This window comes from Myotis daubentonii, chromosome 19 (assembly GCF_963259705.1).
Source record: "Myotis daubentonii chromosome 19, mMyoDau2.1, whole genome shotgun sequence".
Classification (NCBI taxonomy): Eukaryota; Metazoa; Chordata; class Mammalia; order Chiroptera; family Vespertilionidae; genus Myotis; species Myotis daubentonii.
In genome coordinates this window covers 5,401,950-5,428,914 of record NC_081858.1, presented here as the reverse complement: position 1 = coordinate 5,428,914, position 26,965 = coordinate 5,401,950, and the positions used below count along the sequence as shown (strand labels likewise).

At 50.4% G+C, this 26,965-nt stretch overlaps 1 protein-coding gene across 2 annotated transcripts in view; it reads right to left on the bottom strand.

Annotated features, from left to right (window-relative positions):
* The window catches only part of GCN1 (GCN1 activator of EIF2AK4), a 55,370-nt gene extending 28,662 nt beyond the window's left edge, over positions 1 to 26,708 (bottom strand). The window contains exons 1-26 of one of the 2 annotated variants that reach the window (XM_059676435.1): positions 26,554 to 26,708; positions 23,026 to 23,128; positions 19,595 to 19,658; positions 18,916 to 19,047; positions 18,356 to 18,464; positions 15,046 to 15,144; positions 14,813 to 14,947; positions 14,004 to 14,072; positions 13,770 to 13,878; positions 13,096 to 13,170; positions 12,707 to 12,835; positions 12,123 to 12,173; positions 11,699 to 11,797; positions 11,316 to 11,489; positions 9,478 to 9,630; positions 8,153 to 8,245; positions 6,789 to 6,864; positions 6,465 to 6,624; positions 5,048 to 5,237; positions 4,827 to 4,951; positions 4,606 to 4,647; positions 3,963 to 4,141; positions 3,591 to 3,684; positions 2,334 to 2,447; positions 2,016 to 2,214; positions 64 to 219 (exon numbers count right to left, since the gene is read on the bottom strand). In XM_059676435.1, coding sequence (XP_059532418.1) covers positions 64 to 219; positions 2,016 to 2,214; positions 2,334 to 2,447; positions 3,591 to 3,684; positions 3,963 to 4,141; positions 4,606 to 4,647; positions 4,827 to 4,951; positions 5,048 to 5,237; positions 6,465 to 6,624; positions 6,789 to 6,864; positions 8,153 to 8,245; positions 9,478 to 9,630; positions 11,316 to 11,489; positions 11,699 to 11,797; positions 12,123 to 12,173; positions 12,707 to 12,835; positions 13,096 to 13,170; positions 13,770 to 13,878; positions 14,004 to 14,072; positions 14,813 to 14,947; positions 15,046 to 15,144; positions 18,356 to 18,464; positions 18,916 to 19,047; positions 19,595 to 19,658; positions 23,026 to 23,128; positions 26,554 to 26,571 — 2,947 coding nt within the window. In that variant the 5' untranslated portion in view covers positions 26,572 to 26,708. The remainder of the gene's footprint in view (positions 1 to 63; positions 220 to 2,015; positions 2,215 to 2,333; positions 2,448 to 3,590; positions 3,685 to 3,962; positions 4,142 to 4,605; positions 4,648 to 4,826; positions 4,952 to 5,047; positions 5,238 to 6,464; positions 6,625 to 6,788; positions 6,865 to 8,152; positions 8,246 to 9,477; positions 9,631 to 11,315; positions 11,490 to 11,698; positions 11,798 to 12,122; positions 12,174 to 12,706; positions 12,836 to 13,095; positions 13,171 to 13,769; positions 13,879 to 14,003; positions 14,073 to 14,812; positions 14,948 to 15,045; positions 15,145 to 18,355; positions 18,465 to 18,915; positions 19,048 to 19,594; positions 19,659 to 23,025; positions 23,129 to 26,553) is intronic. The other variant, XM_059676436.1, reaches the window with a different exon arrangement.
* Between the last annotated feature and the right edge of the window lie 257 nt (positions 26,709 to 26,965).

Genomic DNA, 26,965 nt, shown 5'->3' with positions numbered 1-26,965 from the left:
GATGAGGCAGCTCACACACTTCCTGCACCAGCTCATGCCAAGTGTCCTTTGCGCCGCCCTTACCTGGCTCACCCTTGCGCACCGTGCTGGTGATGGTGTGGCTGTGCAGCAGGGTCACCGCCCTCTTCACAGCCACCGACAGCTCTTCCTGGCACCATGACTTATCCAGGGCACACTCCGGCTTCAGCAGGCGCAGAGTCACGTGGCTCACCAAGGTGCCTGTACCCACGAGAAGAGACCCAGCAGGGATGACCCACACAGACACGAAGAATCTGGCCCAGCACAGAGGTGCCATGTCCCTCTGACTTAATAGTAATCAATTCTGCTGTGCCCAAAAGTCCTTAACCTAAATTTCCATTTCCTCTTCATGACAGCACCGAAGGGTAGGCAGGCAGGGAGGTGTCCTGACACTAAGAAATTAAAAGTACACTGAAAGGAGGCATGAGCCACCTAAGCGTATTCAGCCAAGAGCAAAGCTCTATTCGCATGGTGCTCCCACCTTCCAAGCAGCAAGCCCAGCAGGCAGGTAACAGTTCTGGCAGGCGCCGTATGCACTGACTCAGAACCTTTTCCCAGACTCTTTTTTATTTTATACTAGAGGCCCGGTGCATGGATTCGTGCACATTAAAAGGAAATTAATTAGGTGGACTATGGGGTGGGACTGGGTGAGACGGGCTGGACACACCCTGGAGCCAACCTCCCAAGGTCCCTCCCCAGCTGGCCACACCTAGGGCAGCAGCAGGGCTCAAAGGGCATCTGTGAAGTGAGTGGGGTCCCTCTGGCAGGTGGGGTCCCTTGGCCTGGCCTGCGGGGATCTGGCAGAAACCGGCAGTCTGACGTCCCCTGAGGGGCCCCAGTGTGTGAGATGGCACTCTGCAAAGTTGCTGTCACTCAGCAGCTCCTGCGTTGAGCGTCTGACCCCTGGTGGTCAGTGTGTGTCATACCTACTGTCCAGTCGGCCAGTCGCTTAGTCATTTATATATATAGATTTCAATTACAGTTTACATTCAATATTATTTTGTCTTAATTCCAGGTGTATGGCATAGTCATTAGACACTCATATACTTTACAAAGTGTTCCCCTGATGTTTCCAGTACCCACCTGGCACCATATACAGTTATTACACTATTAATGACTACATTCCCTATGCTGTTCTCTACATCCCCATGACTATGTTGTAATTACCAATTTGTACGTCTTAATCTCACCTTGTCCCCCAGCTCCCCAGCCCCCCTCCCCTCTGACAAACATCAGCCTATTTCCTTTCAGATTCATTTTTCCAGAACTCACTTTCACTCAGAAGGTTCTTATTCTAGCCTCTCACGGGAACGTTCCCTGTAGGCTAGGAAGGCCGTCTGCTCAATCCCCAGCCACCTACCTGGTCTCTGTCTCACCACAGCAAACGGAAAGCTGAGAATCAGAGACCCCTCACCACTGACACATGGCTGCTCAGGAGCTCTAGCCCCACTAACTAGCCACGTGGCACCAAACCACCCCCACGGCCTCTGACTTTGACTTCCTAGTTTTAAGACTGCTATAGAAAGACCACACTGACTGCCCAGCCGGCATGGCTCAGTGGTTGAGCATTGACCTATGAACCAGGAGATCACGGTTCAATTCCCGGTCAGGACACATGCCCGGGTTGCGGGCTTGATCCCCAGTAGGGGGCATACAGAAGTCAGCTGATCAATGACTCTCATTATTGATGTTTCTATCTCCCTTCCTCTCTGAAATCAATAAAAATACATATTAAAAAATAATTCTCAATAACAAAGTGTTTTTTTTAAAAAAAAGATCACACTAACATCTAAACCCTGGGCCTCAGAGTGAAGGCACAGCAGACGTAGAACAGGAGAGAGGAGAGGCACCATGCTGGTCCTAAGGCTGCTTCCGTATGGGAACAAAAGTCAGTAGCCTGAGTCACCACATGGCTCCCCACCAGTGTTCAGGGGCATCCCCCACCCACCTCCCAACCTGCCGGGGGCCATGCTCACAGCCCGCAAACAAGGACTGACCCAAAGCCTTGAGTCGAGGGGGCATGACACAGGCAGCCAAGGACAGGAAAGGGTTCTTGATCCGGGGAGCGGCCAGAGGAGATTTCAGCAAGGGCAGGAAAGAGTCGACCAAAACAGGGATGTACTGGGTCAGGCCAGATGGGTTCTTGGCCAGGATGGTGTCCAGCAGTCCTAGTGCTGCCTCCAGCTCACTGTCCAGCTGCAAGCAGAGTCGCCCCAGGAGGCAGGTCAGTGGGGCCCTGCTCTGGGGCAGCCAGGAGCAGGCCTGGGCTGTCCGGCACACTCACGGACGGACGTGTGGTGGCAGCAGCCACTCACCTCCTGCAGCCGCCTCCGGATCTGCGCCTCCTTGTCCAGCTGGGCCTGCAGCATCTCCTTCTGTTTGCTGGTGAGCTGCACCTCCTCTTTGATGCCTTTCTTCTTCTTTATCTCCTGAAGGCAATGTGCAAAGCAATTCCATCTCCAGGGAACAGCCCTCCCTCCCCACCAGAGGACGAGCTTGGTTCCACAGTCAGTACCATGTCAGCTCTCAGTCTGTGACTGGTGCCCCAAACCCAGCATGTGGCCTCCCCACCTCCCACAAAGTCCGCAGCCACCCAGCTCCTACAGAAAAGAGACGACAGGTAGAGAAGTGATTTCTTACTGGATTCTCTACTGACAAACCACGGAAGGCCTTTTATACGTCAGAGAAATGAAAAGTCCCTCAATGGGCTGAAAAGGACATTGTGGTTCACACGGCTTCAGAATCAAAACTTCAGCCTCCCCTCCTGCCCCACCCCTCCCTACAAACCCTCTTCCCCAGTACAAGCTTACAGCTGAAAAAGGCTAAGAAAGCACTCATTCATTCAACAAGTATGGACTGGGCACCTACACTGTGCCAGGCGCTGTTCTAGATGCTGGGGACACCGTGGGGAATAAGCCCAAGTCCCTGCCCTCACCGGGCACACAAGGTAGTGGGTGAAGGAAGATAATGAACATGTAACCAAATATGTAAACAACATGACCTCAGATCCTGGCAAATGCTATAAAAGGGATAAATATGATGCACAGTAACCAAGAAGGGCAGGGTCCACTTTGGATAGGTGGCAGGCGGTCACCTCTATGAGAAGCAGACGTGGACACGTGGGCTGAGAAAGACAAGAAGAAGCCAGACTCATAAAGACAGAGGGAAGAGCAAAGGCTCTGAGGCAGGAAAGTGCACCACACATTGTGCAACAAGCTGACTACAGCCTTGAACGATTCCAGGCTGCACTGGGCCAGGCCCTGGGCCTGCTGCTCAGAGTAAAGATGGGTCCCAGCCGTCAAGGAATTCAAGCAGCACCAGGGAAGTGTGTGAACTGCTGCCAGTACCCAGCAGAGAGAAATTCATTTTCCTTGAGTTTGGGGTGGAGAAAGCTAGAGAAAAGGTAAATAAAGGGCAAGGCAGGAGGACCCAGCATGGGTAGGAGGCATCAGAGGAATGTGCCGTGGGCCTTGGGATGACTGAGGGGAAGGGTGGATGTGCTTCAGGAAATGCCACCAGCCTCAGGGCACCAAGCTCGGCCAGCACCCCGCGCACTGCGTCCATGTACTCACCTCCTTCAGCTCCAGCTCTATGATCTGCTCCTTAAAGGAATAAGCTTTGTTCTCTCGCTTCATGTTGGCCTTTTTAATGCTGTCCTGCTGGGCACTGAAACAGCAGAGCAAGTGATCAGCCAGCTTCAAAACAGCTGCCAGTCCCTTTAGCCTCCCGCCAGCCATGGCATCCCCGCTAGCTTTTAGGAAGTATGCACCAGGAAAGGGCTGAATACCAGCCTGCTCTTGCTTAAGCACGTGCCTGGAACAGAGCAGGCACTTGTCCAAGAAATGGAGGGATGGTTTCATTCATTCTTCACAACAACCCTACAGAGGTGTTGTCTCCATCTTCTAGGCAAGAACAAGGAAGGCAGGTGTCTAACGGTGTCTCACCTCTGGATGATGGATTTGTCGTACAGCTCCCCGGCAGGGGTCTGCATGATGGCAAACTCCTCCCGTGTCACCTGGTGCAGTGCGGGGTTCTGCACAGAGGCGGTGATGGTGCTGATGAGCTGTGGGAGGACCCGGTCCGGGGACAGGAGGGAGAGGGAGCCCATGGCATTCATGGAAGACTGCCAGACAAACACAGACAGTCAGCATGTGCCAAGTCTGGCACTGGAAAGGTGTCCCACCTGCCCTAAGTGCCCCGGCAACTGACTCTGCTTCTTCTTGTCACTGCCGGCTCTTTCTGAGCGATACCCACGGGAGAGGAGAGCTGTCGCAGGTGCCTGCCTTCTCAGCAAGCATTACTGCTTTCCAGGGGTGAGCATGTAACCCCGACCAAAAGGACCGGCCCAGGGATGAACATAGCACCCAAGTCAGGCTGACCAGGGCAGTGAGACCCCATGCCAGCTGAAATGACTGGGAAAGCTCCTTCCACTGGAGCTAATGGAGGACAAGCTGTAAGCCTGGAACTCTAGCAGCTGTCCTACCACCAAAAATGGGAAAACTATTGGAGAATGGAGCCAACATCATGGGAAGCAGATAGAAAACACAAATGAAGACACAGACAGAGAGTAAAAGAGGCACCACCTACGATGTCCTGAGGATGACATCTGAGTTCCTGTCCAGTGAGATCCTGGGATTTAGCAGTTAAATGAGACAGTAAATTCCCTTTTGTGCTCAATCTAGTTTGCATTTTCTATCACTGGCAACCCAAGGGTCCAAACCCACATTTCCTCACACCTCCACCCATTTCTTTGAATTCCCCTTCCTGAATTGTGACCTGAGGCCAGAACCAACTCACGCGTCAATCACCTGGTTCAGGGGACTCTGTGTGGTGATCCTGGGAATGATCTGATCCAGGTGCCTGGTGATAAAGGCTTCGGGATCAATCTTCATTCTAGCTAGAAGTGCTGGCCAGAGTCCAGACTGCACTGCCACTGAAGGGGAGGGGGGCAATTTGAGGCCTTCTGCTCAGCCCACTGGTACCTGCCCAACACAGCCCCTCCCCTCCCATACCTGGTACAGCCACAGACCTAAAGACGGGTGATGGGAGATGATCAGCATCTCCTGGGCCAGCTGTTCAGTGCTGCTGATGTCACCCTCCAGCCCTGGCACCCTGGAGATGATGCACAGAGCCTCCTGCAGGACTCGTGGAGGCACGTAGGCCTTGCCGGCCTCAGTCACCTCCCCAGCATCAGTCACCAGAGCCTCTAAGGGCAGCACCTGCGTGAAGAGAACACATGAGCCCCCACAGCTCAGAGCCCTGTGCAGGCCTTGCACCCAGGGACACAGCTGCCTCTAGCTCATGTTGTTCTCAGGGGTCCGTGCTAAAGTGGAAACAAGCCCAGCTCCTGCATGGGGACCTGCAGGCTATGAGATGTGCCTGGAAGGAGGAAGCACCCGTGACATAAGAAGCTCAGCGGTTGGGGAAGAAGGAAACAGAAATTGGTCCATGAGACCCAGCCCATGACCACAAGTCTGTCATGGCACCACTACCTCAAGCAGACTCAGAAGGGAGGGAAGCAGGGCACAACATGCACTGAAGTGGGAGTCAGGTCTGCCAGCCACCAGCTGTGACCCTAGGCCAGTCATTTCAGCTCCTGGAACCCTGGACAACTCACATAAAAAAAAGGGCAGTAATGCCCTAACCGGTTTGGCTCAATGGATAGAGCGTCAGCCTGCGGACTGAAGGGTCCCAGGTTCGATTCCGGTCAAGGGCATATACCTTGGTTGTAGGCACATCCCCAGTGGGGGGGGTGTAGGAGGCGGCTGATCAATGTTTCTCTCTCATTGATGTTTTTAACTCTCTATCCCTCTCCCTTTCTCTCTGGAAAAAAATCAATAAAATATATTTAAAAAAAATAAAAGCAGTAAGCCTGTCGGCCTTGTAAAGGCACTGTGAAAAATCAAAGGGAAGAATGAATAGAAAATGCTTTAAAAATTATAAAGTACCTTAAAAATAGTGTTATTCAATAACTCAGGAATAAAAAGGTTGAGCTACATATGAAAAGGCATGGGAAGAAAGAGTCTGAAAAGGAAAAGAAGTGCAGTGGACCCTTGAGGGACATGGGTTTGAACTGCACGGGTCCCCTCACATGCAATTGGACTCAGGCAGTTCGACTGCCCACCCAGTTCAAACCATGCTGTTCAGCTGTTCAAGGGCCAAGTCCACATATGGGAATCCACATACGCAGAGGACTGACTGCAGTGATACTCCAATTTCCAGCTGTGAGGGAGGTCAGTGCCCCTAACCCCCACCCTGTTGAAGAGTCAACTGTGTGTGAACCAGGTGTCACTGGAGCTTAAGGGCAGGAGAGAAGATTCTGGCATCACAGAGTGAGGAAGGGAGGGAGGGAGGGAGGGAGGGAGGGAGGGAGAACAGCCCAGGAGCAGCCCATCCAAAAATCCATGGCAGGAGCAGGGTTGGTGAGGTAGGTCTGAGCGCCTCACCTTGTGAGAACTGAGGACGGCCTTCAGCTCCTCCAGGAGGCCATACGCCAGCTTAAAGCCCCCGGGAGAAGACAGCAGCTTCCGAACCGTCTGCTGGGCCTGCCTGCGCACGTGCCAGGTGCGGCTCAGGAGCACGGCCACCAGAGCCCGGTGGTACTGCCTGGAGGACAGGGACAGCCCGTCCTGGCTTTAGGAGGCCGGGCCAGGTGCTCCACAGCCGGCCCTGCTTCGCCCCCATCCCCGTTTCTCAGGCTCCTGCCAGGTTCCCCTCCGCTGGCCCCAGGGGAAAGGTGCCCCAGGGAAAGGGAGGCGAGCCTCACATACTGGACTTTACTGCCGGTGAGTCTGTGCGGGTGGTCAAGGAAAAGCCTCTCGGTCAGATGCAGCACGGTACACAGGGCTAGAAGGGGAGAGAAACAGCAAATGTGTTTTTAAAACAGAGAACACATCCAGAAAGAACTGGACAATGAACTCCCAAATGGAAGTGCGATCACCACTGGCTGTGGGATGACAGCTCATTAGGGTTTCCTCTATTGGCTTACTATGAACATGTGTGTAGAGTAGGAAAAACATACACTTTCTTTTAATTAATTAAAAATGACTATGCAGCCCTAGTTGATTTGGCTCAGTGGATAGAGCATCAGCCTGCAGACTGAAGGGTCCTAAGTTCAATTCCGGTCAAGGGCACATGCCCGGGTTGCAGGCTCGATTCCTAGTAGGGAGTTGGCAGGAGGCAGCTGATCAATGATTCTCTCCCATTGATGTTTCTATCTCTCTCTCCCTCTCCCTTCCTCTCTGAAATCAATAAAAATATATTAAAATAAATAAATAAAAATAAAAATGACTATGCACCTCTAAAAATGAATGAGGACACTCACTATATGCTGACGTGGAGTGATTTCCAAGTCTAGACAGCACATTGTTTATAGTAGACAAGCAACCACTTGTGCAAAAAAGTAGAGAACTAACATATAAAAGATATTTACTGGTACAGAAATAAAATATCAAGGATGCACAGAAGCTAATAAAATTGGTTCTCTCTATGGCCAGGAAAACGGCGGCCAGAGAGCAAAGTAGGGAATATAAATTTCATTGTAGATCCTCTTGGATCTTTTGTTTTGAATTATGTGAATGTATTTCCTATACAAAACCTTTTTAAATCAAGAAGTGACTAATGATTATAGCTCACTAATGGGATGTTGTGATTTATGAGTCAAAAGACTTTTCAAATCACTAATTAGCGGCAGAGCCCCACAAGGCGACCCAGAATTTTAAACATACATTTAAAGATCAACTGTTCCCTCTCTTCCAGGATAGAAACCAGTAGTTTCTGTGTCTCCTGGAGGGGCATGGAGCCAACCAGAGCTTCGCACTGCTTCTTAATGCAGGAAAACCTCTGAGACAGCACCAATTACCCAATCAGCTATAATTACACCTAAAATCTCAGCTCCGCAGCCATCAGTGCTGTCTCCACAAATCTCCCACTTCTCCCCACTTCCCTAGCCTTCCCCACCCGACAGGAATGCATGCATTCCCAGGACAGCCAAGGCCTTGGACAGACCACTTTGGTCCACGTTTCTGCAAAGCTGACTGGTCACGACAGGCATCCAGGGAGGAGTCTCACTGAGGACCCTCCAGTGAGAGAGCTTCAGTCCCAGCCTTGAGTCCACGCAGGGGTAGGAACTCACCATCCTCTGAAGCCAGGAGCAGGAACTTCTCAGAAGTGAAAATCTGCTTCTTTTCATCCACAATCAGCTGCCAGAAATTGCTCAGCTTGGCCTCTGCCAGGAACAAAAGGTCACCTGTTGGCACAACTTACCAGTCCCCCAGGGCTGGTCCCCCCATCCTGAAGCTGCCGGGCTGCTTGGCTAACAGGAACAGGTCACTTGCGAGGCTCTCTGCCCTCCCTGGCCTGATAACAGACCAGTCCTTCCGGTATCACCGCCCGCATGAAAGCCTTCCGTGGCTGCCTGCGGCCCATGGGAGCCCAGACGAGCTGCCTCCCATCGGGAATTCCCACCTCGTCTGCGCCAGGTGAAAGGCTTGAGGTTCACACATGGGGCTTTCCTTGCCCTTCCCTGACGAGGGCTGGTCTGGGCCCACACTGGACTATTCCCGTCCAGTAGGTGAAGTCCCTCCTGGCCTTCCAGGCCCTAGTTCTAATGCTCCCTCCTTTATGAAGCCTTTTCTGATACCCAAGCCTAAACTAAAAGCAATCCCTCCTTCAAAACAGCATTAATGCCACATTTTGCTTGAAATGACAGACATCTTTTTGCATCTCCTCTCTCCCACTAGAGTGAACAGCCTGATATTTGCTGAAGCGAGGTCATCCCCCCAGGGAGCCCAGTGCCTTGGCATGTACACAGATGGCACACAACACTGTAAGAAGAGAGCTGAGCTCCGTTCCCAACCACAGGAGTAAGTTCAGGCATGTCTGCATGCAGAGTAGAAGGTAAACTAAAGAAAGCACGGAATACCATGTAGTCCAAAAAAGAATGGGAAGGCTCTTTTTGTTGTACTCATTTGCAAATTTTTCCAAGTTATGTTTCGTACATAGCGTGGCATATACTAGTACAGCATGTACCCAGCGTGTTTGATCAATGACAAATTGACAAGATGAAACTGGTAATACTGCCCAGCGAGGGGAACTTAGTGGCTGGAAGACGGGCTGGCTAAAGGGAAGCTTTCCATGGTACACCGTATGAATGTATAACCAATTTTTTTAAAAAGTCCCACTACTAAACCCACGTTAGCCTGGGCATTATCTACAAGAGCCCGTCCCAGAGAATTGGGGCCACAGCTTGGAGGACAGTGACAGAGGCCCTTGCTGAATTCCCATCACCCAATGTGACTCTTAGGCTCATCCCAGCAGATGACAAGCTGCCGTGTGGCTGACCCAATTCAGTGAGTGGCCAAACTGAGCCTATAAAATCCTGAGCATCAAAACACTCCTCCCAAGGACTCAGAAAGAGGCCACTGTCTGCGACCTTCCTGGTCATCTCTTGACTCTTACCAGCCTGGGAGTCGGCCACTGAAAGCTTCGAGAGCAGCAAGGCTGCGGCAACACCTTCGGTGACGGTGGGGACCTGAGTGCTTTGGGAAGCTGCCTTCTCCACTGTCTGGATGAGCAAGGGTAGTAAGTCCAGGGCCTGCAGCAGCGTGTCACCTGTGGAGAGAGCACCAGCACCTTACAGAGCACCCTAACTCTTGGGAGTGACAAGCTACTCAAGGAAGGAGTCACCCACCCAGGTCTGAAGTGGCTAACTAAACCCCTCAGCTACCTTGTGAAATACCAGGAAGAACTGGAATCAGAACCTGGGCTTCCATCAAACTCCACAAACATCGAGTTAGAGCTAGGAGGATCCTTACTAACCCAACAGTGCAGCTATTTATTTGATGGATAAATAAACAGACCGAGAGAGGTTAAGTGAGTTGCCCAAAGCCACACAGCTGGTCTGAGAGAGAGCCAGGGCCAACCTCAAGCCTACCCATTTGTTTCCAGGGCTCTTCCCCCATACCAGATGACCTCTGGACCCAAATTCCAAAACTAGAACCAAACTATTGACCAGTGAACTAAGCCCACTTAAAAAAAAGAAGTAGAAATCCATAAAACCTATAGCTAAACCTGTGTAAGTACTAAACTGGTATATCTGAACATTTCATAATGAAACAAGTATTTCATCCAGATGAAGTCATGGACTTGAATCCAAGAAATGTTTATTTCATAGGTTTATTATGTTTATTTTAAAAGCATAGAGCAGAACTAGCTCAAGCTGAAGAGACTAAGCTAAACAAGTCTCTGCTCAATCTCAAATCAAGGCTGATCAATGCAGCAAAATTGCAACTGACAAATGAACATTCCCTCTCTAAAAGTGGCTCTGGAATCTCCCAGATGTTTCTTTTTTTAATATATTTTTATTGATTTCAAGAGAGGAAAGGAGAGGGAGAGATAGAAACATCAATGATGAGACAGAATCATTGATTGGCTGCCTCCTGCACACACCCTACTGGGGATCAAGCCCACAACCCGGTCACGTGCCCTTGACTGGAATCGAACCAGGGACCCTTCAGTCTGCAGGCCGATGCTCTATCCACTGAGCAAAATCTGCTAAGGCTCCCAGAGGTTTCTTTAAATACGGCTCATCCCTGTTCAAACTTTCAAAAAAAGAAATATAAGCCTATCTTAGAGGCTGAAACCAATATTAGAGATTTTTACCTGGAGGTCAAGCTCCTATACAGATTGGAAAGTTTCCCCTAGCTGTTTGGGAAGGAGGTGGATGCCCGTGCCCAATAACAGGTTGGTCAGCACTGAAGCAAGGGCAGGGCTTGTGGGCAAAGAGTAAAGTTTATATGAACTGCACCTTTTAAAGCAGTCCCATCAAAATCATTCCTCCATGATTTCAGAAATATAGTGTCAGGTTCTGGTCCTGGGTCCTCCCGGAATAAAACTTTGTCCTTAAAGGTCTAATACAGCCGTGGGCAAACTACGGCCCGCGGGCTGAATCCGGCCCGTTTGAAATGAATAAAACTAAAAAAAAAAAAGACCGTACCCTTTTATGTAATGATGTTTACTTTGAATTTATATTAGTTCACACAAACACTCCATCCATGCTTTTGTTCCGGCCCTCCGGTCCAGTTTAAGAACCCATTGTGGCCCTCGAGTCAAAAAGTTTGCCCACCCCTGGACTAATAGGAGGGAGAAGCCAGAATTTGTTATGCAGACTGAGCTGGTGCTCCCAGAGGCTCAGGAAGAAATAACACAAACATAAGCTGGACCAAAGGGAAAGCCCGAAGCAGTAATGATGCCCTAAAAACTAGGTCACCTGCCTGCGGGCCGGGGCAGCGTCTCACCTCGGAAGCAGGCCAGCATGCACTGCAGGTAGGCGTGCCTCACTGCGGATGTGGAGGTTTTAAGGCTGGAGGCTTTCTTGAACCATTCGGTGAGCTTCTTGGGCACCTCCGTGGTGAAGCGGTTACACCAGAGAGCCAGGACAGAGACGGCGTGCACCAAGGTGCCTTCGTGAACTAGGGCAAGCAGAAGTCCAGTCAGTCCTACATCTCAGACCTGCATCGGATCATGGCTGGCAGCGCAGAAAGCAAGCAGGAGTACAAGGCAGCGGGAGCGGCGGCGCTGCGGGCAGGTGCGCCTTCAGGAGGGGCTCATGGCAGCTCTGACTGTGAATAGCGGGTCAAGCACGGGTCCACACGATCCTCACCAGACTGCACAGAATTACCTTCTTGCTGGAGGAACGGGATGAACAGCTCAGCCACGGCCCCATTCAGGACTTGACTGGAAGGCCCGGACACCACGTGATGACTGACACTCCCAATCCCTAGAAGGCAGGAGACCCCCGCTCAACTCCTCGCCACCACAAAACCACCAACACGGGAGCCTTCCTGCGGCTGCCCTCCTCCCAGCAGCCATGCCTCTCCTCTGGCCATCACTGGCCCTCCTTCCATCCCCCCTGCAGAGCCAGGCCTCCCGCTGGACTTCAACAGGGGCCGCATGCCAGGCAGGCAGGCAGCAGTCCTGGGAGCCACGCTGGGATGTCCCAGGATGTCAGAGGAGTCAAGGTCCAAAGAAGGACTCTCCTCCCCTAACAGTTACTTACACCTCATCTCCCACCACCTCCCAGGACCTGTGGAGAAACTCTGTACCTGAGAGGACACTGGTCTTCTGGGCTACAACCGTTAGCTTTCCCTCCGAGCCTGAGAGGAGAGATGGCAAAGATTCAAAATTCACATCTGCCACCTTTCCCAAGGGGACCATGTGCGTGATATCAAGGTGCAGCTTCTGGCCCTAGCTGGGTTGGCTCAGTGGATAGAGCATCAGCCTGCAGACTGAAGAGTCCCGGGTTCAATTCCAGTCAAGGGCACATGCCTGGCTTGCAGGCTCGATCCCCAGGAGAGGGCGTGCAGAAGGCAGCCGATCAATGCAGAAGGCAGCCGATCAATGATTCTATCTCATCATTGATGTTTCTCTCTCTCTCTCTCTCTCTCTCTCTCTCTCTCTCTCTCTCTCCCCCCCCCCCCTTTCCTCTCTGAAATAAATAAAAATATATATATTTTAAAAAAAGATGTACCTTCTGATTCCAGGAGCGGCCTATTGTGAAGCTGGGTTTAAAATAGTATTTACTAGCTTTTTCCCCCTAAAAAAAGATTCTTAGAGAAAATCTGAGAAACAGAAAAAATGTCAAGAAAAACATTTAAAAACCACCCCATGGCCACAAAGACGTGCTCACCTCCGAGGATAGCGAACAGGTGCCTGGTCACGGCTTCCATCGCGGAGGAGTCACTGCACTGGCGGGCCAGGTTCCGCAGCGCCAGCACCGCCTCGTCCATCAGGCGGGGACTGTTGGACCTCAGCTGACCTGGACGCACAGACACAGCCGCTGCTCAGAAGCTGCTGAGGATCCAGGCTTTTATCTTTGTCTTTCCCGTATTCCCGACTCTTCACCCCTAGCTCTAGCTCTCACAAAGGATCTCAGGGAGAAACTATGCAAGTGCAGTTTAGGGTAAAGCCTCATTTCTACCCTGAGCTGTCCCCTTACCTGTTTCTATCATAACTGGGACAAGTACAACCAAAACCCCAGGTGCCCTTCTAGGGGCTGGGAGGGGTCGGGATACTCACCAGCCAGGCCTTTCACGATGTCCAGGGCATACTGGCTGAGGTCGAGAGTGACTGATGCCAGCAGACCGGAGATGGCTTAGGGGGACAGAAAGTACTGACCATGTCAGTCACAGAGATAACGCCCATTTTTGGCCTGCTCCCCACCAATACCACCCGGCCTGCTGTCTAGATGCACAGAACTGTGACTACTCTTCATCTCTTTATGGCCACCTGAGTGGTCACACCTTTGCCCCAAAGCTCTGCTGCAAAGCTGTACACTGCCCCATCCCAATCAGCAAAAAAGTGTCCCTCTAGCATTCTCCCTACACCTTTCAGCAAGATCAATAAAGACAAGAGACTCAACCCTCATCTCCTGTGGTTTCAAGTGCCACCTCCACACCAAGTTCAAACTACCTACAGCAGAGGTTCTTAACTTGAATGGTCCCCAGAAGGTTCTTGGACTTCTAAAACTGTATGTAGTATTCGAAGCCGATACACTTCTGTGCTTTCTTATAGAAGAGGACTGTGACTTTCAACATATTCTGAAAGGGTCCCTTATCTCTCTCCCAAAGTCCCAATGAGGAAAACAGTGAACACATCCCTCACCCCACTCCCAACGCTGCCTGCGGGCAAGTGTCAGGGATGCTGCTTATCAGGCACCGTCTCCCTCCCACTGCCGTCTGGCAACAACCTACTTTCAATAACGTTCTCTGGACTCCTCAGTAGGGACTTCTGGATGGTGGGCAGTATCAGATCCTTAAATTCCGAGTGGGACGTGTATCGGAGCAGAGGGGCACAGCTATCCTAGAAGGAGAAGGAGTCAGGCACAGCCCTCCCGTGAACAGACCGAGAATCAGGACAGCTCTGAGCCACAGAACTGAGAGTGGGGCTGAGCTTGCCCGGGGGAGTGAGCCCCACCTCGCACTCACCAATAGATACTTCTGAGGCTTCACTTTGCTCATCAGGACGTTCTTCACATAAAAACCCAGCAGGGCGCTCTGGAGACACAAAGACCCGGTGAGACCCTGACATTCTGAGTAGCTCATCCCTGGCCTGTGAGGTCCCTCTAGTGGGAGTGTCTCTAAAAATAATACAAATCGGTGCCCCAAATTTCAGTGTCAAGCAAAGAGGTACCACAGTCCCAAGTCCTTGGCATGGCTCACAAGGCCTGCCTGCTACCTGGCCGACCGGCTATATCTCACAACTCCCTGCCCCACTCAAGACTCTCCAACCCCACTGGCCTCCTCCCACAGACTGCTTTCTCTGCCCAAAATGCTTTCCCACCTCTCGACCTTGCTAAGGCTTATTCACTGTTTAGGTTCCTTCATTAGAGATGTGTTCCCTGACCCATAACCTAAGTAAGGTCCCCAGTTACAGAGTATCACGGCTTCCTGCATTTTCCCTCTGTAGTGTTTATCACAGATATAACCAGGGCAGGGATCGCAGCTCCGCATTCACCACTGCATCCCCAACACCTGGCACAGTGTTTGGCACATGGCAGCTGCTCAGCTGTGGGAGAGTGAATGACTGCATGAACAGGCTATCATCGCAAAACTATGCCAGGATTCTCCCCAAACCAGACATGGAGCAAAAACTTTCCAACTTTTCCAAGTTCACATATCATGGCGAGTGGCCAGGGTCCTGAGTGAGAAAGCCAACAAGCTCCAGGCAAGGCAAGCAGCTGGGGCCAACAGGACCAATCCAGTTCCCCCGCCTCCCTTCCAGTGAGTCCACTTGCCTTGTGCTGGTTGACCACGTCCATCTCCTTGTGGCTCGTGCAGAACTGCACCAGCAGCCCCAGCATGCCTGCATAGTTCTGGTTGGGTTCTAGGCTGAGAATGGCTGATAAGTACTGTTCCACCAGGCTGGGGTTCTGAGGAAGAAACGTGTAAAGCAGGTAATGATGATGATGAGGGCCTGGGGGTGGCACAGAAGAAGCAATGCCCACCACCCCCTGCTGCCTCCTGTCACCTCCTTCCACAGCTTGGTGAGCATTTTCACGGCACCATCCACGGCGTGTTTGTGGGAGCCACCCAGCACCTCCAGCAGGAGCAGGCACTGCACCTCCACCTGCCAGGACAGGAGGGGCTCAGGTCAGGATGTGAAACGGGATGGAGGTCTCACGGCCTCCCAGCTTGGCCAAGACCTTGTTCAGGCCTGCCAAGTCCTGGGCTCCTCTCCACTAGGCCTCTCCCACTGGCCTCCAGCCCTCCACCCCTCTGGAGTTACATCTGTTCACTCAAGCACTTCCTTGATAAATATTTGTTGAGCGCCCACTATGAATCAAACCATGAAAATACATGGAGACCAAGACAGGCATGGTTCCTTGCTTCATGTACCTTATAGTCAAGAGGAAGAAAAGGGTATTAAACAAATAAATACACAAATGAATATATAATTCCAGAGAAGTTCAGTGCCATGGAGGAAAAGAACAAGAATCCTCTTTTATATATTTATCTGCCTCAACTTTTACTTTATTTATTCCAGAAATACTTACTGAACATTGACTAAATGGCAGGCACTATGCTAGGCACTGTGGATACAGAAGAGGAAGAGCCACCAGTAAGATGATCCAGCCAGTGCGGAGCTCACTGGGCAATCCAGAATGAAGCACAGAACACGCACTCAACTAAAAACACCTCAGAGACTTCATGTGCCTCAAATGCCAAGGACACTGGTGAGCAGTGACCTGCCACCCTGAGAAAAAGGGAATGCTTAAGAAGTGCGCCAAATTCCACGTGCATGTGTACAAAATGGCTTCTGTACAAGGTTATTCACTGCAACGTGTTTTTATAACAGTAAAAGATTGTACACATCATAAATGCCCATCAAGAGGGCATTCACAGATCTACTTATATAAAGGATTAATAAACAGTCATACAGATCAAAGAACTCTGGATGTAAAAACTACGTACTACTCTGAAACAAATTCCAAGATTGATTAAAGAGAAGAAACAAGTGATCTAGATTACCAGTGGTATAAAATCCATCTGGTCATATATACAAAGGATATATCTACATGCCCCAGCCGGTTCGGCTCAGGGCCTGCAGACCGAAGGGTCCCAGGTTCGATTCCAGTCAAGGGCATGCACCTAGGTTGCAGGCTCCTCCCCGGCACAGGCCCTGGTTGGGGTACATGCAGAAGGCAACCAATCAATGTGTTTCTCTCACATCGATATTTCTTTCACTCTCTCTGAAAATCAATGGAAAAATATGCTCAGGTGAGGATTGAAAAAAAAGAATATATCTACACACATAAGGAACTCTTTTTTTTTCTGTTAACTTTGACTTTGGAACATAAGAAACTCTTAATAGAGGGGTCCCAGGTGGCAGGGAAAAGAGCTGGGAATGAAACCAGTATATCCTTCTATGCTTGTTGAACTTTGAACCATTTATTGCTTTAATTAAAAAGAATTTTAATTTAAATTTAAATTAAAATAATAAGCTTGCTGATACTGCATTCAGAACTGTATTGCTGTTCCCTCTTCCTGGAATGCTCTAACCTGGACCTGGGCTTGGTTTGTCACTCACAGCCTTAGGGTCTCTGCTCAAATGACACCTCTTCTGAGAGGCCTCCTCCCACCATCACCCCCCACCACACCGTCTCCTCCTACCTACTTTTCTGCTGCATGACTTTACACACTGTCATCTGCTCTCTCCACAAGAGCAGAATCCTAGGAGAGCAAGGTCCTCTGTCACATCCCCTGCAGCATCCCAAGACCCAGCACCTAGGACAGCGGTCGCCACCCGGTGGTCCGTGGACCACTGGTGGTCCGTGAGGTCCGGAAGCTTGGCAACCGCTGCCCTAGGAGGCCCCCAAGGAGCTGAGCAACTGAATGAATTACAATTTGTAAACATCGGCAACAAGCAAAGGATTCAAGACACCGAAAAATTAAACATGGTCTCAAGCTCCTGACACATTCTGCCCCATAAACACAACATTCCGGGTTGACCTCTCCCACTGACTAACTCACGGGCATACTCAGCTTGGATAACGGTTATAAGCCTCATGCAGATGAGCCAAGGAGGGAGCCCACGATGACCCATCTTGTAAGAAGGCCTTTTGTGAACAATGAAACCCACATTCTGAAGGGAGTTCCAGTCCAGCACATCCACCACCTGGGAGGCTTCAGTGCTCCTACCCTTTAGTCCTTACCGACGGCCACCCCGCGGTCACCCCAGCAGTGTGGTGGGGAACCTCCCAAGGACAAGGCATCAATATGTCTCACTACTGAGGCCACTTGGCCTTTATGTGCATGGCCCTAAGTTTCTCCACACCTGGTCTGAGCCCAACTTCATGACAATTCTTTGAGATGGATAGGGTGGGTGGTACTTTTTCCCATTTTGCAGGTGAGGAAACAAGCTTAGAAGTACTTGGCCAAATCTCATGGTCAAGAATGAGATCCACACCACACTTCTCAGACTCCTTTTCACTAAACTGTAAGTCCACTCCTCTTGCCTTCTTCTAAGAATAGGTAGACATTCAAGAGAACCGCCCAGCCCAGCTGGTGTGGCTCAGTGGTTGAGTGTTGACCTATGCAGCAGGAGGTCACCAGTTCAATTCCCAGTCAGGGCACATGCCCAGGCTGTGGGCTCAATCCACAACGGTGGGGTAGGGGTGGTTGTGGGGGATGCAGGAGGCAGCCAATCAATGTTGATGTTTCTCTTTCATCGATTCCCCCCCCCCCCTTACCCTCCACTCTCTCTAAAAAAATCAATGGAAAAAAATCCCTGGGTGAGGATTAACAAACAAAAAGAGAAGAAGCCGAAACCGGTTTGGCTCAGTGGATAGAGTGCCGGCTTGCGGACTGAAAGGTCCCAGGTTCGATTCCGGTCAAGGGCATGTGCCTGGGTTGCGGGCACATGCCCGGTGGGGGTGTGCAGGAGGCAGCTGATCTCATCGATGTTTCTGACTCTCTATCTCTCTCCCTTCCTCTCTGTAAAAAATCAATAAAATATATTTAAAAAAATAAAATAAAATAAAAAGAGAAGAAGAAGAAAGGAGAGAATTTAAGGACCAAAACACTTGACAAGAATTCCATTCTATTAGCCCATTCAACACTGAAATCCAAACACAGGGAAAGGAATGCTTAAAAACAAAATGATTCAAATAGATGAAGGTTATTATGCTGCTCTCATGCCCATCCACCAAGGTCACACACCTCAGGACAATTCCACGTGCCTGGTCACCAGCACCAAGAGCACGTTGTACAGAGAATGTGCCTGAGCACGCCCCAACTCTGTGCAGAGCTGACCACGACTCCAAAGAGGAGGAACCTACCAGCTTGTTCCAGACGTCCCCCTGCCGCTTGGCTCTCGAGGGAAAGACGGTGCGCACCAGGAGGCAGGTCCAGGACAGGGCCAGCAGGGCGGCCGAGCCGCTGCTCTTACTACAGAGGGGAGGAGAGGCAGGCAAGAGGTGAGTGCAGAGCAGCCTCCATCTAAGGACAAATGGCCACCACAAGGCCCTGCTGGGCATGTAGGATCCTCCCTTGATCTACAACTGGGCAGAGCTTGAAACCAGCTCCCCAGAAACCATCTGTGACAATTCAGGACAGAGTGCAGGCCTCCTCAGCCAAACGACCATCTTTTTGCACACACAACTATAAAACAAAAAGAAAAAGATGGTTTCCCCCATTCCCTGCCTGCTGGGCACCTGGTTTCCCCTCCTGCCAGCCTGGCTCCTCCCTCCATTCAGAAGGCAGACTGCCGGCACCATTCAGAGCTGCAAAGGAGAAAGGGACAGGCATGCTGACACCTGCTCAGTGCAGCTCACCAGCACTAGATTCTCTCGAATAGGACTCCATCAACCCCCTGTGGGCCACCAACTTTAAAACTTACCTGGGGACACCGGCCTTGGAGCCAATCCCTGAAGACTGCAGAGAGTGCAGAAGGTTCTTAGCAGTGGCTTCCGGCTGGGCCTCAGCCAACTGCTGGATGGCTGCCTGCAGGGCTCTGCGGGAGGCTGCATCTCTAGGGGAGGAATGAGGTGATGAGTGAGTATGTGGATGGGGGGGGGGGGGGCGGGGGGAGGCAGCTTAGGCTCAGCGCTGGTCTTTCTCGGGAAAATCAGGCTGCACTGTATTCCAGAGGGTCATAGATGATGGGATGAGGACATAACTAGATAAATCTACCGCCTCCAGGAATTCTGGAAGTAGCTAATAAGGGCAAATGAGCCACTACAGCTGTAAGGACAACACCTACATTTAAGAAACACTATGGGCCTCAAACGAGACCAAGGCTTTTGTGTGCATGACTGATGCACTCATAGCATGGCAGGCACTTCACACTTTCTAACCACCACCTATGAGGTTGGTAATAGCATCATCCCATCTGCAGATGAGGAAACTGAGGCACAGAGAGGTTAAGTAACTTGCCTGGGATCCAACAGCTAGGATGTGACACAGCCCAGACTGGACCCAGGCAATTAGGCTCTACAGCCTGGGCTCTAACCACTCCCCTCCACCACCACCTCGCTGCACAAAGTGCTCCGGACACTAGGCCTTTTGCTGGGAGTCACCTGTATCGATGCAGAGTCAAGCAGAATAACTTGCAGAGCCCTTTCACTGCTCCCTCTGGCAGATCTGAAACGAAAGATTACACAGACCAGTCAATGAAAACTACTTCGTGAACACCTGCTTGAGCCAAGCATTGTCAGACAAACAATGACAAACAGGACGTTAGGAGAACACATGGTACAGAAAAGCTCGCAGGTGGACATGTGTTAAATGAATAAAACTAAGGCCATACAGTAGCCTCGAAACGGACCACGCTGTTAAGTGGAGGTGCTAGCGTGCTGGGACTAGTCTGCTTCTCCATCGGGGTGCTGGTTACACACTGTGTTTCGTTTGCGACCACTCAGTGAGCTGTTCGCTTATGCTAAGTGCACTTTTCTTTAAGTATATTCTAACAAACAGTTTTATAACCTGGCACAAAAATTAACATGCCAGGAGGGATAGAAAAGGGAACATCTGTACCTGGGGTGGTTTCTGAAGGTTTTAAGGAGACAGACGCTTGGCCTAATAGATTAGGAGGCTATGGGGAAATGGAAAGGGATGTCCGTGCTGAGTGGAGTTAAGCACAGGGGTAAGACTGCACAATGCCTGTTCCGGACACAGGAGGAGGATTAACAACACCCAACACTTCAAAGTGCCAGGTCCTGCTCTAAGCACTTCCCACACATTAACCTATTTAACCCCCATGAGATGGGTGCTGTGATTTTAAGACGAAGAAACCAAGACACAGGAAACCAAGCAGGCCAGCTGAGTGAAAGAGACTCTGATTGAACACTAGTGCTCACTAATGGAAAGCTGACCTGGGACAGGCTCTGCATGCCAGACTGAAGCACGCAGACGAGAAGGAGAAGGGGGTGTGGGGAGGGGGAATGTGAGCTGCAGTGTGAGACAGGCTCACGTGGGGGGCACCGAGAGCAGAGGCCCACACTTCAGGGACCCGCGTGATGAAGGGGAAATGAAGGGGCAGGGACCCAGGCCCCGGCCCAGAACACTGTCCTGTGCCACTGGATTTGGGGCTATTTCAGTAACCGAGGAAAAGAATCACAGGGGTCAGAGACAGGCTGCAGCTCAGAGAACAGCAATAACAGCTACTATACGCCGCAAGCTTACCAAAGCTGGCCAGGCACTGCGTTAACCATCCATACATGTTCTGCTCACTCACGCCTCACACCAACCCTGTGAGGGAGGCACTACTGCTATTGCCAGGCTCAAAGCAAGGAGTTAGGCTCAGACGGGTTGAGTAGCTTGAACCAGGTCACACAGCCTGTAAGTGGATGAGCCCGTCTGACCCCAGAGCCGAGCCCTTCATTACTGGCTGCTGCACTCGAGGCCCATGACTGGAAAGATCAGGCACAGGAGAGGTTCCATCAGCGAGTGTCAGGGTTCAAGTACAAGAAGGCAGGACTGAGGTGAGCATCAGGGGCCTCGGGGCAGGCTGGGCTGAGCCATGCTGACCAACGGCATCTAGAGTCAGACTGCTCTGAGAAAGTCTTCAACTCCTCCACCTGGCTGGAAATATCCTCCCCGCCTTTAGTTAACTCACTTGTTACCTGCTACCCTAACACAAGGAGAGGCCAGAATAATGACCCCTTTGCAATGGCTCCTGCTTATACTCAGAAAATTAGAAAATTGAGAACTAACCATTTTGTGTGGGAGTAGTTAACTTCCCACAATCAGCTTGCATATCAAGGACTAGAAAACATTTTACAAATATAATTCACCCTGAACAATAGAATTTCAGGGTGAATGAGGAGTAAATTCTCCCCTAAAAGATCTTATAAGTTCATGAACTTTACCCATACCCATCGAACTCCTTACTCCATAAAATGGGAAAGTGTAGTAGTCAGCAGTCAGCCAGCAGTGGGGCAGCCACGAGAGTTCAGGAGATGTGCACAGATAGCAACTTGTCACACAACAGCCTTTTTTAACTACAACCTTGTTGAGAAAAGTGACCGGGAAGACTTTTGAAGGTGCCATAAAAGTCACACACTGAAGCGTTAAGACATGGGAGACTCTCTTAGATGCTCACAAACAGCAATTTACTCACTTACACACCATTTTAACAAGCTTGGGTATGTTACCAGGAGACAGCAGAAGCAGCCAATGAGAACTTTGGTGAAAGAGTGGTAAAAAGTGGGCTCTTGACTAATCCTACCCTATCCTATATAATAAAAGGCTAATATGCAAATTGACTGAACAGCAGAACAACAACGACTGGCCACTATGATGCGTACTGACCAGCAGGGGGCAGATGCTCAAGGCAGGAGCTGCCTCCTGGTGGTCAGTGCGCTCCCACAGGGGGAGTGGTGCTCAGCCAGAAGCCCTGAGCTGGGCAGTGGCAGGAGCCTCTCCCGCCTCCAGGGCAGCGCTAAGCTGTCAGTCGGACATCCCCCGAGGGCTCCCAGACTGCAAGAGAGCGCAGGCCAGGCTGAGGGGGGGACCCCCCCACCCCAGTGCACAAATTTCGTGCACCGGGCCTCTAGTAAGAAGTAAAAGCTGACACAAAGGGAGATTCAACATTCTACAACCACAGTTCTCAAACTTTAGCAAACACAAGAATCACCGTGCAGGCTTGTTAAAACACAGATGCTGGGATTGCTCCCCTCCCCCCACCCACTCCTTAATCTACGGTTTCTGAATTGGTGTTGCTGGGGTGGAGCTGAGAATCTGTATCTCAACCAAGTTCTGAGGTGATGCTGCTGCTGCTGGCCTGGGGACCACACTTTGAAAACCACTGCTGAATTGCAAAAACACCAAAGGAAACTCAAAACTAATTAGGATTGACTGGATGAAGGCAAACTAGTCTTACATACCCCAATAGGTTGCAGGGATAGCCCTCCATTATGGTACAAAATCAGGATGACTGTATGTGCTTAGCATTTCCTAAAATGTGGTCCCCACACCCTGAACAGGTTTAAAAAAAAGGGGGGGGGTGTTTAAGGAAAATATGGGAGTAAAGAAAGATTAATAAAATTAAAGCACCTCCCTGGAATATGTTGTGCATCTCCCAGTGGGCATCAGAAAATGGGACATGTCCCACACGTAATGGATTTGAGGATCCTTTACTGACCAACCACCTGCTACCATCTTGCTGAGATCCACAGAACACCGACTGGGGAAATGTTTTTGCATCTGGTAACTTACTTAAGAAGGATTGTTTGTATCTTTTAGAACTATTTCTAATCAAAAACGCTTAAAACTGTAAAAAGCTTTGTTATCTAAATGGATAAACTCTCTACTAACCCTACTGTTTCAATGCATATTATAACAAGCAAATACAGAAAGTCAAAGCAGAACTTATTACAAGGAGGGGGAAAGAAGGCCTTGGTTCTAAACAGGGAACAAAAAAAAAATAAATAAATAGATAAATAAACAGAGAACACAATTTATTTTGAAATGGAATCATCTCTAGGTCATATGGATGAGAAATAAATACCTTTTCCAGCAACACATTTCCCCAGTTCACTGAGGATTTCTCTCCGTTCCTTCACACTGGCTGTTGTCACCTTCCCTGCAAAACGCTTTAGTGTCTCAGAAACCTGTGAAGACCAAACCCACAGAGAAAATTTCACCAGTCAGACCCCAAACAGTGAGTGTGTATGTGCAGAATTCAGGGAAGAGCTCTTACCCTGGGAGACTACTGACACTTTGGGCAGATAACTTTGTGGTGGGCAGCTATCTTTATCAGCACACCTGGCCTCCACCCACTAGCAGTCCACTCCTTCCAACCCAGGTGTAACAATCCAAATTGCCTCCAGATGTTGTCAAATGTCTCCAATCATCCCTAGTTGAGATGTATCGCTTTAACCCAACCAGCCAACTGGTCAATGTAACTTACACTTGAACCAAAAGAGGTAAGACAAAAGGCAAAACCTCAGGACAGAAAATATCTGTTCAGAATCATGCAAATTCTAGTGAGGACCTACTATGTGCCATATATGTCTCCTTTATATTATCTCACTTAAACCTCCCATAAGGAGCACATCAGTACCTTGGCAAGTCAGCAGCAGGGCATAGCACAGTGGCTAAGGGGTGAAGAAAGATTAAAAGACTGAATCCCAGCTCTGCCCCTCACCAGCTGTGGATACTTAAGTCAAATTATGTCATCTCCTTGGTCTTCAGTTTCTCCGTCTATACAACACAGGTAATAGCACCTACCTCATGACTGTTATGGCTCATATGACCACATCCACGTGAGATAATGAATGAGCATTTACTCTCATCCTGAGCCCAGAGCTGGCTACTACCACCAACCAGCCTTCGAGGCAGGCAGCAGCATCCCCATTTTACAGGTGGCAAAGGAACTACTCCGAGAAGGAAATCTTTGCCCAACTGGACTTGAGAACCACAGCACCTGCATTTTCAAAACTAAACCTGAAACCAATAGGTCTATAAACTGATGCTAACAAGTCTTTAGCTTTCAACCCCCATCCTAGTCACCACAGCTGCATCAGCTGCACAGGGACACGGCCTAAGACTCAGAGAGGAGGGTGGTATGCACACATTCCTCACTGTGCTCCTGAGAAATGCTCTACACAGCAGGCAGGTTGTGGAGCGGGGCATAATACCCAAGTAACTAACACCCTGGTGCCATCATCTTCCTGAGTGTATTTCACAGACAGGCCTTACCAGTAAAATAAGATTCAAGGGTGCAAAGAAAGAAAATGCTGTTTTCCTTATACTTCTCTCCCTGCTATGATTCTATTGGCAATGAGTAAACTCATGTCCAAAACTGTCTTCTGCATAAATGATGTTTTAATATTGCCTTTTGTCTTTATAGTCATATGTGCATATAATTAAAGAGTCTAAGTCAAATTCTGGGAGGCTTGCTATAAAGACCAGTCTCACCAATTCTGGCTAATTATTTTGGTAGTTATCTCCATATTGCTTAATAACTTGCTTGTGCCCTAGCCGTTCTGGCTCAGTGGTTAAAGTGTCGACCCACTGACAGAAAGGTCATGGGTTCGACTCCAGTTAAAGGCACATAACTCAATTGCAGGCTTGATCCTGGCCCTGGTCAGGGTGTGTGCGGAGAGGTAACCAATCAGTGTGTCTCTCTCACATTGATGTTTCTCTCTCTCCCCATCTCTCCCCATCCCTTCAACTCTCTCTGAAAATCAATGGGAAAAATATCCTTAGGTGAGAATTAACAAAAATTTATAAAAAAAAATTTTTTTAAATAACTAACTTGCTTGTGCTGTTACTTCATTTTTTCAGTTTTGTCTTTCTACCATAGCTCACCACACACATGTTCCCATACAATTTCTCAGTTTCATAATATGGGCTAGCTCAGTAGTCAATGCTAACAGTATATGTAAACAGTATTAACTTCCGTTTAATAAGCTTTTTACTATCCTGCACAGCTTTTTAAATTAACCCTCAAGTTCATAATTGCGCTTTCTCACCTCACCTTGGTCTGCCTTGTTACCCACTTGAGACCCTGTCAGAACAAACCTGGGGCAGGCACACTAAGATCCTTCAAAAAGTCACTGGCTGGTGAGATCAGAGGCAAACAGCTTTCAAGGTCACAGCTTCTCTGAGTAGCACTGTCCACTAGAACCTTCTGTGATGATGGCCATGGTCTTTTGCACTGTCCAATGCAGTAGCCACTAGCCACACGTGGCTACCCATGCACTGAAATGGGCTAGTACAACTAAAGATCTTATTTTTAATTTTAACTAACTCAAGTAACTACTTGGCAATTAATTAGCCACGTGAACAATACAGCTCTAGTGGGGTTTTTTGCACTTTCGAGAATGTTAAACATTCAACATGTGTTTCTCTAACCCAGCGGTTCTCAACCTTCTGGCCCTTTAAATACAGTTCCTCATGTTGTGACCCAACCATAAAATTATTTTCGTTGCTGCTTCATAACTGTCATGTTGCTACTGTTATGAATCGTCATGTAAATATCTGATATGCAGGATGGTCTTAGGCGACCCCTGTGAAAGGGTCGTTCGACCACCAAAGGGGTCGCAACCCACAGGCTGAGAGACCCCTTTAAAAATACCCCAAGACTCAGAAGCTTTCAAAATATTTCGCCTTGAAACGAAGTACCTGCCCCTTGCACAGGAGACTCCCAAGTATCTCTTGAATGTTTAGGTTAAGTGGCCACCATATCATCATCGATTAATGTCCTCACCCTGGAGACCCGAGTGGGCCAAGCTGTCCCTTAGATACCTGCTTCTTTCTTGCCTTTTTACTTGAAAACACAACTACAAACGAGGCTGGGGTGGAATGAAAGCGTTTCCCCAAGTCCTTCCCTGGACTACAAGGCAGCCACCGCTGACAACACTCACGGGTGACAGGGCTCTTCCTCGGTAATTTTTTAATCTAACCCTCAACCTAATAAAAACCACACATAAGGAGCTCTGCTTCATCTCACCGCGTCCTCCCGACACCCGATCGTACAGGGTGTCGATCGGTATTATTTTTAACCGCATTTGATAGATGAAAAGACAGACTTGGTGGGGTTAAGTCACTTGCCGAGCGTCTCATAGAAATCGACGAGCTGGGGCTCCAAACTCAGCCGGGTCTGAACGCAGAGACCCTGCTGTGCGCCCCTGCACCCAGGAGGCGCCCCAGAAACATCCGCTGAACGGTAAGCTTAGAACAGCTGGCCCCGGCCGGGCTCGGGGGGCTTCGGGGAAATGGAGTCGAGTCTCCCAGAGGTGAACTTCTGCTACGTCAGGGTCGGGGAGGGCTCGGAGGGCCCGCCCGGGTCCAGCTGCCGAAACCCGGGCCGGAGCCCTTGACTCCTCGAGTCCGGGTTCAGTCTGCGCCGCCCGGGCAGGGTCCGGGCCGACCCGGCGCCGTGAGAAGCCGGACCGAGGGGGCCCCTGGGCCGCGCCCTCCGCTGCCGCCCCCCCGGGGCCCCTGGACTGGCGACACGAGCGGTCCCGCCCGGGGGCCGCCGTCCACGCCCAGTCGCTGGCCGCGTTGGCCCCGCAGACACCCGCCTCACCTGCGTGTCCGCCGCCATCCTCCCGGCGCTGACTCCGGAACTGCTTCCGGAGCGCTTCCGGGTCACGGCGCGGGCCCACGCGGCAGGGCGAGGCCGGGAGCTCGTCGCTGCTGCACCGCCCGGGCTTGGAAGTCAGGCGGGCGGAGGGCCCGCCACCGATGGCCGATGACCGAGGCCTCCTCCCGGCCCTGGTCCCGGCGCCCTTGTCGGCCTGGCCTCGGGGACCAGGGGGTTTGTAACTCGTGAGACCGCCCGGCAGCCTTCCACCCACTTGACCCGCAGCTCTTCTTTAGAGAAACGTGTTTCCTGCATGGCAGGAACTGAACTAGGTAAAAGGGAGACCGGAAACTGGTGTCTTGTCCGCTGTAGCCCTGGCGGACAGATCAGGGTTAGAGAACAAAGGTGGCTGTGG